Source organism: Phodopus roborovskii, unplaced genomic scaffold (genome assembly GCF_943737965.1).
Source record: "Phodopus roborovskii unplaced genomic scaffold, PHOROB, whole genome shotgun sequence".
In the NCBI taxonomy this organism is placed as follows: domain Eukaryota; kingdom Metazoa; phylum Chordata; class Mammalia; order Rodentia; family Cricetidae; genus Phodopus; species Phodopus roborovskii.
Window position 1 is genome coordinate 9,860,961 of NW_026126547.1, and position 12,931 is coordinate 9,873,891.

The 12,931-nt window shown below is 40.6% G+C and overlaps 1 protein-coding gene across 1 annotated transcript; it reads left to right on the top strand.

The window, feature by feature from the left end:
* The first annotated feature begins 5,417 nt into the window (after window positions 1-5,417).
* Window positions 5,418-6,926, top strand: Fbxo48 (F-box protein 48). The gene is given in 3 exon segments (XM_051200573.1): window positions 5,418-5,496; window positions 5,499-5,752; window positions 6,193-6,926. Coding segments are annotated over 3 exon segments (483 nt in total). The 5' UTR covers window positions 5,418-5,447; the 3' UTR covers window positions 6,373-6,926.
* The last annotated feature ends 6,005 nt before the right edge of the window (window positions 6,927-12,931 follow it).

Consider the following 12,931-nt stretch of genomic DNA (forward strand, 5'->3'; position numbering starts at 1 on the left):
CTTGCTGCTCTCCCCCCCCCCATGCGAGGCTTTCTTCAGGCCCTGGGGTGATGAGCCCTCTTGTTCTCCTGCACCCCCCAACATACACACACACACACACACACACACACACACACACACACACCAAATATCCTAGACTTTCTATGTTTGTTGACTTCCACACCTATCCATTAGGATGTAAGCTTGCTCTTTCTGTGGAGAAAGGGAAAAAAAGTGAGCAGAAGGGGAAGAGTCCAGAAGAACAGCCTCAGAAGGAAAATGATGACCATCAGAAGGAACTTGGAGAAGAAAGAAAGAAACTTAAGTTTAAGGCAAATCTACTTTGGGGCAGGAACACCACTAGGTAATTTTTAATATCCCACTTGTCGCCAGAAAATGTTGGTTTGGAGGACCAGTAAATCTGCTATCAGGCAGTATCTCCTAGAAAGGACAGAGACAGTTCACCCACCTCAACAATATGACTAGCTAAAAAAGACCCAAACAAAGAGAACACCAATAGACAGCTAACATGATAATGGAAAATCTCACAGAACCACACCCCTAGGCAAAGAACTATAGGCAACCAAGGAATGCAGAAAACACAAGAATTAGTATTCTCCAAAAATGAGCCCGTAATGGGTTATCCAATACTAAGTGGACAACCCTGAACTTGTATGCCTTGAACAAGTAACTCTGAGAAGGCTCTGTGTGTGTGTGTGTGTGTGTGTGTGCGCGCGCGCGCTCATGATTTCAAGAGGAAGTAGGACACTAGGAGGGACTGGATTTAGGAAGGGAAAGGGGGAGATGATGTGATTATATTTAATTAAAAATTAAAAAGCAATAGGGACAAAGTGGTGGTGGCATATGTCTTTAATTCCTGCATTCGGGAGGCAGAGGCAGTTGTATCTCTGTGAGTTTGAGGCCAGCCTGGTCCACAAAGTGAGTTCTAGGAGAGCTAGGACTGTTACACAGAGAACTCACATCTCGAAAAACCACACACACACACACACACTTAATTCAAAAATAAAAATAAGTAATTAAAATAAATAAAAAATCTGGGAAAATATATGGAAATTAATAAGTCTTCAAAGAGGGCCCAGCCCATGTTTTTTGACATGTTTATCTCAGCATAAATGGCAGTGTGTTTGTCAGGATAATATATGAGTAGAAGTACAAGGTGCCTTCAAGATTCCCAACCAATGCTGACGCTTCAGTGAGGCTCCAGCATATCCCAGACGCCTCCATCCTCATGTTAGAGCACATTGCAATGCACCAATCCATTGATAAGAACCAGCATTTTCAAATACTTAGTGTTTAGTCTTCCAATCTATGAATATCCATATAGTTTTACTAAAAAAAAAAAAAAGAATCCCATCGGTCTGATGCTATTCAACACTCCTCCTCCTCCTTCTCACACCTCTCAGATTCACTTCCCCTCCCCAGCTCTCCTCCTTCATCTTTTCCTTCTCACTCTCATCCATCCATGGACTCCAATTGCTGTTGCCATTTACTCCTGGGTGTGGAGCCATCCACCAGGGCTTGCTTGACCTATCATATGACATGCCCTTTAAGAAAACCCCCCAGAAGCCATCAGCTAGCTTAAACTCCTCAGTTAAGGGTAGAAGCTCTTGAACTATCCTCCTGCCCCCCATTCCTATACACTAGAATGTTGACTGGCTATTTAGTGTAGGTCTTGTGCAGGTAACAACAGCTGCTGTAAGTTTATAAGTGCTGCAGACCTGTCCAGTCCAGAAAACAGTTACTAAATTTAACACAGTTACTAAACTTAGTTGTGGGGGGTGGGGAGGAGGGGTAGAGAAGGCGGGGATACCAGCAATAGGTCAATGGTGCCCTCTTCTGGTTAAGGCCGGCATGTTCAGCATAATGTTAAGCCACGGTAAAGATACAGAAAATGACAGGTTCAGAAACATCCTAAGGGAGAATGAACTCAAAAATTACTAGGAATTCCAGAGAGCAATGAAAGATTAAGATCTTGAAGCAGAACCTCGGGAGGAACACCTCTTATTAGCTTGATTTCCGTGGCTTGCTCATTTTGCCTTCTTACACAGCCCAGGACCACCTGCCTATGGAAGACAATCCACAATGGATCTACAACCAAAAAATGCCTCCACAGATGTCTGGGTGAGGTTCCTTCTTCCAAGGTGTCAAGTTGACAAAAAACTCACCAGCACCTTGCATTTCTGTCTCGTATCTTCCATAGTAAACCAAGGTTTTTCTTGTTGTTGATAATGGTGTTCGTTTGTTTGTTTTAATGACAGCTAGTGGAAAGTGGTTTGGATCAGATTTATGTGCCCTTTATGAGAGCAGCTCCTTTCCCTCAGCTCTCACCCCAAGATCAGATCCTCTCTTATCAGTCAGTCTCTCACTTATCTCAGACGTTAACTGGGAATGTGGACAATAACTTACAGTAGGTAATCAACTCTTCAATGTGTCTTCCCAGTTGAGTCAAGGTCTCTTGAGTTCATAACAGGATATATCAAAGTTCCCCAAGAGGCCATTACATCTCCCAGGGTGTCCCCTATGATGCTCTCTGCCAAGGGTCAGGGGAACAAGTGCCTCTTAGCTTCAGCATCTTTATAATCAGATTGTCCAAACTAAAAGTGGTAGGGCTGAAGTAAGCAAAAGAAGTTATAGAGAAATTCAAAACTAGATGCAGGACTGGCAAGGGGTGGGGGGTAAATGCTGAATGCTGGCAAACAAAGATCTGGACACAAAAACAAAATGTTAATAACCACATAAGCAGAAAGGGTTACGGTTCCATAGCAGACTCGGTGGTCCTAGATATTTCACCACAGTTTTTGCTAGATGCTACTAGATGAAGTGCACACTGCATTGAGAGTCAAGCTTCCCTAGCCAGCTCCCTATAATGTTTACTATAAAGAAACTAAGGAAGGGAGTGACACGATCTTATCATCTAAACATTTAAATAACCACCTATTTAAGAAAAAAGTAAACACCACGTGAACTAATTTTTCAGCATCCTTAACCACGTAAGCATGGCAGGGAGGGGGCGCCTCGGAAGGTAGGGAGCGACTCCAGGGGAGGGAAAGCCTGGGCGCGCAGACCCTAGCCGCCCGCCGCCCTTTTTAGCAACCAAAACTCACTGAGAGTCCCGCCCTTCTGGAGCCCCGCCCACGCGGTGGGTGTCACTCAACGGGGCTTCTGGACCTTGTAGTCACCAGCCGCCTTTCTTCTCTTCCCTTTCGGTGATGAAACCCAGGAAAAACGACGAAGCCCAGAAGGCAACGCGCGCCCCGAATGGGAGGAGCGGAAGGCGAGAGGGCGGGACATGAAGGCCTCCCGGAAAGGATTCAAATTCCCTGGACTGAAATCGCGGGAGGAGCCGGCTCCGCGGCTGTAGGTAGGAGAGGCGGCCGCGTCCTTCCCGGAGCGGGGCGTGCCTGCTCGATGGCGGTCGGTTGTTCGGTTCCTCGGTCGGCACCCTCCCTCACAGCACACAGGGATGGCCGGGTTCTTCGGTCGGCACCCTCCCTCACAGCGCACAGGGATGAGGTTACGCTCGGCCGGACCGGTTTGGGCTCCCCGAGAACTAGTCTGTCCGGGCAGTGCTCTTGCTCCGCTCCCCTACTCTTAGTGACTTTTGACAGAAGGAGTGGTGGGCGGGCTGGACATGGCCCAGAGGCTGCGAGCACTGTTCGCTCTTCCCGATGACCCAGGTTTACTTCCCAGCACCCACGGAGGGGGCTCGCCACTGCCACTGTCTGTTTCTCCAGGTCGGGCATCCGACGCCCACGTCTGGCTTCTGGTGGCACTGCACTTGCACTACTACTCAGACTCACCCGCAGGCAAAACACACACACACACACACATCCTGCAAAGGTGGATGCAAGGGTTCCAAGCACACACACACACACACACACACACACACACACACACACACACACACACACACCCTTCAAAGGTGGATGCAAGGGTTCCAAGCTAACTGAGTAGTTTGGCGAGGTTGAAAGGCATAAATGGAGTAGTTTCCCAGGAATCCAATAGAAATAACTTAGAAGATTCCTAGTGAGATTTTTGGCAGTGTGACCACGGCACCACAAAATGTACACTTGAAAAACGTATGCCTCTTGTGGAATTCCTTTGGCAAGAAGGAAGCATTTTTTGCCTAATAAGAAGCCAAGAGGAGCAGCAATATAGTGTAACCTCCTAATAGGAGTTTCTTTTTAAAATGCTGCTTTGGCTTGAGTTTGTATCAGTGGTAGGAGGGGAGAAGCTTCATTGCAAATATTTGATCATGTGTTTTTTGTCTTGTTGTGTCCACTAAGTTACTTTCTGTTTTGCAAAACCATCTGATGGAGCCCCCTGTTCAATACAGTCGTCACAATTCCAACCACAACCAATTTGGATTGTAAACAGCCTATCCAAACCAGTCACCGTGATGTCAGTAACTAAAAAGAACTTGAGTAATACATCTGAAAAAGGGACGTGTTATTAGCTGAGTGAAGAGATAGTTAGATGTACCTCAACTCCCTGTTGTACGATGATTTCCTATTATAAAGGGAAGTGTAAATAGTATAGACTGCAGATAAACACAAATTTTCTTTAATGCTGCAAAGTAGCTCAAGGACGATGTTCCCAGCCATGCTGCCAAAAGCTTGCACTGTGGTCTCTAAGAATATTAGCTGAAATCGGGCTTTAAATCCATAGTCATATGCTATTCCTAGATAAATTATGAACTGTTTACATTGTAGTTGTCACTCGCTGATAAATTCAGGGACAGTCATCCTGAGCTCTTAACTATGCACATACAATAGATTCATTTCTCAAACACAACCCTTAAAGCTTAATTGAATATATGAGACAGTGTAACTATAGCAGGATTTCCTCCTTGTCCATTTTATGTAAGCACCTGTCCACTTCATCCACATAATTTAATAGTTGTTATATAAATTACTAAAAATCCAGCAAGTTTGTGGTTAAGTCAGTTTGAAGTCGAAGAGTTCAATGGTAAAGTGTAAGTTCACACACACACACTTCAATAAATCTTTGAACATGTCCTTAAAGTAGCCATTATTACTAAACTCAGTAAATACATAATGTGGAGAATCATTTCCCAGTTTTAAAGATCATGTTTTTCAGGAGCAGCAACAAACAGAACATGTAGAAACAACCATATTTGTTAAAAATTAAAAAAAATATTCAAAAAGAAGGGAACATGTTTAATGTCTGCCATGTACAAGTCAGATGTGCAGCCATTTGTTTTATTAACTCCACCTGTCCGTCTTCATGTAATACATGACAGACACAGAACTGGCTTCTTCTTGCAGGCTGATAGGCTGGAGTCAAGAAATGCAAAGTTCTTTAAATCATATCTTAGGACTTTCTGATTCAGAATAGGGTGCATGGTTATGTCTGAAAAAAACTGAATGTATTTAAACTTTGCCCTGTAGGTCACATATGAAAACAGTTGAATAAAATATTGAACTATGACTGACACTTCCACAAGGAACAATACTTTGAAAGTTCCCAGTACAGAATGAATTCTGCAGATGCTGAATGCAGAAGTACAACGAGTCAAAGTAACTTTGTTGAACTGCTGCCTCCAGAAGTCACTTGTAAAATTTTCAGCCAGCTAGACATTCAGAGTTTGTGCAGAGCTTCTGAGACATGCTGGAGTTGGCATCGCACAATCAGAAACAATGATGCCTTATGGAAACCTTACTGCTTGACCGCAAGAGCTGTGTGCCAAAGAGAAATCGACAATGATATAAAAAGTGGTTATACCTGGAAGGTGAGTTTATCCATTGCAGTTTGTCATGGTTTTGACAGGGTTGCTATAGCACAATTAAGAGAACTCAATAATTCTTCTTGGAGTAATACACAGTATATTGACTATAGAGGAGTCGGATCTGAATCACTGTTCTCTCTCTACTTGACATTGTCTTCACGCTGTCTTCCACCCAGCCTTGTATATCTCTGTATCTCTCAGATCTTGAAGTCAAGAACTTCCCTTACTAGTCAGAAGGGAGGTGAAAAGGTCCCTTTCTCCTGTTCCATCTTCTGAAAGCAGTACGTACAATGGGATGCTCTCTACATGTAACTAACCCATACAAGCACACGTGAATTGATTAGTGTGGTTAAATGTTTATTTCCTTGTCAGTGACCTCGGACCTGTGAATGTTAGCCACACTGCCAGAGATTTGAATGATGATGTGTATGTATCCCTTTCAGGTAATACTCCTAAGAAATTACCAGAAGAGTAAAGTGAAACATGAATGGCTAAGTGGCAGATACAGCAACATACGTTCTCCTGCTAGCCTGCCAGAAAAATTAATGTGCCCAATGGATGCAGATACATGGGGGGAAATTCTAGACGCAGAACTGGGAAGAGAAGTTGAAAAATCTCAGTAGACCTCATGGCTTTGACGGCACATAATTAAAATGACTCAGACTGCAAGAGACATTTTTAAATATGATAATGTTTTTCTCAGTTTTTAAAATATTTAGCATTTAAAAGAAAACAAAGTTGAATGTGAAACTTTGTATTTTGCACTTTAGTTAAAAAATGTTTCAGGTTTTATGCTGTGAGAAATCATGAAATGTTATTTTTATAAGAAATAATAGAGTGATAGAATGATTTTGAAATGTTTCATGTATTTGCATTATACTGTTGTATTACTATAAGTAATAGAATTTACTGATATTTTCTATTTAATTTGTCAAGGATTCAGGGGCTACTTGAAGAAACTTATTTAAAGATTCATTATAAATAAGTATAAATATACACTTATCTCACTTATACCAAGTGAGAATAGTTTGCAGTATGTGTAAATTAATAATAAAATCACATGTTAATAACTACAGTTTTCACTTCAGTGAAACAGACTGAATTGTCAAATAATGAAAACTATTTTTAAATGTATTAAACCTAAGGTGCATTTAAACTTAATCTGATCTTGGAGCTGAAACTCCAAATTTACATTATTTTTCTACAAACCTGAGATTAGTCTCAGAAGCTGAGACTGTGAAAAGTTTGAGACCATTTAAGGACAGTTAGAACTACCAAAGGCTGTTTGTTACCCTTATCAACCTTGTGCCAACATCCTGATAGCACCACCTAGTGGACGCTTACTGCTTCTCCTTACTTAACAAAAAAAAAAAAAAAAAAAAAAAAAAAGTGTTCTCCAAGCCCTATTTGATCTTGTTAAAATGTATCTTTGCAGGGAGGATCCTCTTTTCAACTTTGTTTCTCTTCTTTCATAAAAGGCGATTATGTAGCAGTGTTCCCTCTCCAGGTTATCTCACCTGAATCTGTAAACCATAAGAGAAAGTGTCTACAAATGTGGTCATTTGTATGGAGTTTTCTATAGTTATTATTCCTTACCTTTCTGTTGCTGTGACAAAACATCATGACCAAAAACAGCTTATGGAAGAAAGTTTATTTAGCCTATAGTTCCAGAGCAGTAAGCGCCATAACTTCAAGGGAAGAAAGTAGCAGGCAGCAGGAAGCTGAACAATCACGTCTTCAACCAAAAGCAGGATGCAGAGAGTAAACAGAGGTGAGGCTTTAAGCCCACTAACACCTTTTCCTAGCAAGACTGCACCTTCTAAACTTTCCCAAATTGCATTAATAACCAGACACCAACAAGTATTCAAATACAAGAGCCCCATGTATTCTTACCAAACATTTCTTACCAAACTACCACAGTGTAAAAAAAAAAAATCTAGGAGAGCAATATTTACTAACTAGACAGCCATCAGAATGATGCCCCATCATATACAAATTCTTTTAGTTGCATCACATGGATGATTATTATCTATTAATATCTTAGAGTTGGAAATGATCTTGAAATCCAGGCAGGGCAGTTTCCAGGACTATTCATGAATTTCCTGTCAGTTCACTGAAGTTTCAGACAGCCAGAGTTCAAAAACATCTCTTTCCATAGTAGTTTCTCCATGATATCATAAGGCAGTACTCTCCTAGGCTCGCTGCAGTCAGTAAAAATTCTCCTCAAAACAAAAGACCATCCATAGCATTTATCTTGTCTCCCTGTTTCTACCTGCTAGGACTAGACTGACATAGTCCTTCTCTGGTTTTCTAGGTTTGCTATTTGAATGCTTGAAGATAGCCGGCCTGTCTTTCTACTGTCTTTTCCCTGTCCTTTCTGACAGTCACATGCCATAATTTCTGGGCCAGGCAGCACTGTTCTCTGCTCATGCCCTCTTAGCCAGTGTGTGATTGGGAAGGAAGCTACCCTGCTGATCTCATTTAGGAAGAGATCATTAAAAAGCACTTTGAAATCTAGAAAACTGGGAAGTGAAACAGTAAAGCGCTTACTGTAAGGCACTGCATGTATATGTGGGTGTTGTGGGCTATGTCCCGTAATGAGCGCTCTACCTGTCACCTCTTCCTGCTGACACAGAATGCCCTAAGGAAGGGGAAGCGCCCATCTCACCCATGGCACTTTCTCTGTCAGCCTCGCGTTGAGACTAGGAGTGGAACATGACTGAAACCGCCTCTTTCTTAAGCTGCAAGGGCAGGAGTGATGAAATTGTTTCTTGCCAGGGAGAGGAGTGGGTCCTCAGTCAGAGAATCCACACCCAACAGAAGAACAAAGCAAGCAGAGGGAAGGGTGTGGTGATAACTCTGATTCAGCCAGCCTACTTGTCTAAAACCAGTACAGATCTCACTAGAAACCCTACTCATAGGGCTTTCTTACTGTTTTACAAGTGTGTGACACTTGTGGTTTACATTAGTATCCTAGCTTTGCACTAGGAACCTTACCTTCTATTGCCCCCCTTTTAAGTATGTGATACTTGTCATCTACATTAGTATATTTGTTGTAGAGATCTCAACTTTGAATCCTCCCTTTGTCTTGCCAGCCTCGGGTACTAAAGATAATCCCTTGCCTCAGATGCTCTCCGCATGCATTTCTTTCTCCATCTTCTATAACTTGTTCTTCCCACACAAAAAAGAAAAAATTGAAATCGCTGCTAAGAAGACACAAGTAGCTTACTTTCTAAATATCTTTGATACATTTTTGTTGTTGATTTGATTGACACTCAGTTCTCGTGGTTCTTAGTTTGGAGGCAAGCATCTCAATTCTCTTCTCAAACTCTAACCAGTCTTCTGAATTTCCCTCAGAGACTCGCCACCCTGAAACTATACGTGGCTGTTTGTGGAGGTTCTGACTGCTGTCCTTTTATACTCTGACACCTGTTCCCTCATTGCCACTACCATTGCTGGAGCTTATGGTGTCCGCATCAATGACTCTACATCACATTGCCCATTCTCTTCCAGACACTTCTGCCAACCTGTTGGAGCCATAGCTAAGTCACCAGCAAAAGACTAGTTATCCTTTTTGCCCCTACCCAGGAAAGTGGCCAGGGCTTCTAAGTAGTTAAGAGTGTTTCTGCTTTCCTCATTCTGAGACCATCCAGCCAAGAATCAGTTCTTACTGGTTTAGTTATCTAAATAGCTGAGCAATCCAACCCTTCTCCATATTTTCTCTGCTCCTTTACTTCTTATCCTTGTTTGAAATTGACAAGGCTAGGATAACCTCCTAAATGAAACTCCTTCCTTTCACTGTTGACAGATCAATCTTCTTAATTAGTGTGTCACATCTAATTTAAATCATTTGCTACAGTCAAGTAGAAGATGAGTCTGAAAGACCAGGGAGGCTTTTAACGATGCATCCTGGCTTACCCCTGTAGCCTTTTCTCTCACAACGTTCCATTCTGTGTCTTTCAGTTCAGTCATACTGATAAGCACTTGCAGTTGCCTGGCCATGCTTGCCCCCTTACCTCTGCCCCTTGTGCAGGTTGTGTGATAGATACACTCACAGGCTTCTCCCCTTCCTTTACCATCAGCTCCTGGTTTGGCAAAATCTCTCACCTCTAAAGTTCACATCTTCCTTTGTAACATTCTCCTCAAAAGTTGTCACATTGTGTTGTCTGTTTACTTGCCCTTAGAGTATGAGGTTCTTAGTGACAGGAACCATGTTTTAACTTATTTTTCTTCCCTCTAAATCTGTCATAAGTTTATTTGTTAAAATTTCCTAGTAATTTATTGTATTATTTATTATCAGGAATCATAAAGGATGTACAAGAAAATATATTGACATACTATAAAATATGTATTGTTATAATAGCAAATGTACTATTTATTAGTGAATAAGACTATATTGAAATGCAAAATATAAATATAGTGTGGGGTGTATGAGATACTCAATTTTAATGTTAAAATATAGATGATTGTTGTAGTCATCTTCAAAGGTCTAAGGGTAATTTAAAGTATTTTTGGTTAACTTTTTAATAAATATTTGAATATAAATTCAGTTTTTAAAATGCCACATACTCAGGAGGAAGAGAGGGAGGGAGAGAGAATTGGGATTGATATGTAAAATAAAAACGGAAAAATAAAAAAAATAAAAAAATGTCAATGTATTAAGGAAAAAATTGTCACATACTCATTATCTTCTGTCATTAGCCACCCCAGTCAATTCCTAGTATTACCTTTACAAGCGAATAAACCGTAAGCTGTTTTCTACCTTTCTATTACAAGGAACACTTTGGAACATTGGTTTTAAGATTGTTTAAATTATTTTGAAAAGCTTCAGTCACTGAGCAATTATGTTTCTGAAAATTACAGATTATAGTTACCCATGCTTCTTATGCCTTATGACATTAGTCAGGTTCTATATGTGCTCAGACATGTACCCAACATAGATATTTGATCTTCAGACACTTCAAAGAAATACAGAATATGCCATTTAAATGTTTTTAATAATTTAGAACTCCATTGATATGAGACACAATTGTTCCTGACAGCACCAAGCTATTCCCAAGAGTATGGTGGGCACCGATGACACTACATTTGGAGTTGATTCTCTTTTTGACTACTGGCCTCTTGGGCATAGAACTGCCCCCCATCTTGAACACTGATCTTAGACATGTTGTCCCAACTGGGCTAGCAGGAGATAAAGAGACTGCTGAACCTTGCCAAGTCAGGGTCAGACAGACTTTCAACTTCCCTGCTTCTGTGTTGGTCTGTCAGATGCCCTAGGCTTTAGCCAAAGTTGCTTGCCCCAATGTTGTGAGACCTTGGGTGACTGTCCGGGTAGCCTGCTGTTTCTGGCTTCGCTTGCACCTTTAGGAAGTCTCATGCTTGCTCTTCCTGCCTACCCTAGCAATGTTATTTTCCTTCTCAGGTCTTTGATGAAGTTGAAGACCAGACAGTCACAGCTAATATCATCTCTTATCTTAGATGAAAAATACTAGGTACAGGACTTGAACTTTCCAGATTAGAACAGCTATTGAAGTAATATCTGTTATATGCCATTACCTTGAAACTGGACATGTAGAATGTGTCTATTGCTAATTGTTGTTCTTGCTGGTTGTAGGTTTTAATTTGTGTATGTTTTTACCTTTCCTTTTCCTGAAATATACTTGACATTTGTTATCATTGTAAATAGTTTTTGTATCAGGGTTAAAACCCTCTTACTTAGACAAAAGGGGAACTGTAGTGATATCTTGCCTTGCCAGTAAATTTGTAGTGGTTTCAGGTGTAGATGTGACCCCTTTAAGGTAAAGGGGCAGTGGGTGCATGCTGTCTTGGGTTGCGGAGAACATTGGTTGGGCATAGACTGCAACTTCTGGAACACAAAGGCTGTGGCAGTTATTTACTTTTATCTGTATCAATCCCCAATAAAATACCTCTTTATCATTTATCTTGGGTCTGGTGAACTCATTTAAACCCTGCCTTCAAATGAGTTGCATTGTAAGGGCTTAAAGGGAATACTCATTTATCAGACCAAACCATTTGAGAACATGAGTAGATAGAGCCAAAATGGAAAGAAGGCATGCCCTCATTAATAGATAAAATGCTGTAGTGATGACACATGCTGTGTGTGTGTGTGTTGCGGGGGGGGGGTGTTACTGAAAATAAGTTTTTAAGTTTTTCCTAGTATTTTTAACAACTTCATAATCAGCTTGATTTACTCTTTAAAAATAAACTTAGAAACTGTTCTCTTGTTATTTCTGGTCACCTAGTCTGAAAAATTATAGGGGAAAAAAGCATAGGAATAGTAGCCCTTAATGTACTTGTATATGTGTAAACCTAGTTTGAAAACTATAGCACATCCCCAACCATTTTGATTTCCCTTTTGCTGAGATTTTGTTAACCTGTTCTCTAAGACTTAAAATTCTCTAACATTATTAGCAAGGATAAGTCATTACATAACATCATGAAAAAAATTGAGACCAGTACATAAGATAGGCAATCACATATTTTATTTAAAGTTAAGTCAAAATCCGTAAGATACCAAACAGGTGAAATTAGATCCATCATGAGCAAATTGACTGTTTACAGCAGCCAACATTCCTTGGATGCCTGCTGAACTTATGGGGTGGGCACCCTTACTTCCTCTTCATTTTGTGAATTAAGAACTGAAAGAAATGACCTTGCAGCATAGCCATTGCTGCTGTTAGAGTATACAATGTGTGGTGAACGTTCAAATGAGTTTAGGTGATGTGTGTGGTTTCTACTCAAGTGGATTTTAACACTTAGAATGAGCAACTGATGAAGGACCAAGGGTGTTGTAGTGCTTTTTTATTTTGAAAACTTTCAAGCCCACACAAGAACAAATATATAGGCATATGTGTGAACATACATATATGGATAGAGAAGCACACACACACACACACACACATATATATATACATATATATATATATGTCATCATATAGATATGTGAGTTAACATGTGTTCTAAATTTTTAATTTTGCTGAAACATTTTTCAAAACTGATACTTCCCCCTAAATAGTTGAGCATGGATCTCCTGAGGATACTCTTCTTATATGTACTATCATTATATCTAAAAATGCTTATTCTTACTATCTAATTTACAATCAATTTAAAAGATCCCAGTGGCCCCCAAATTATCCTTTCTGAATTTTTTTTTAATTTTAT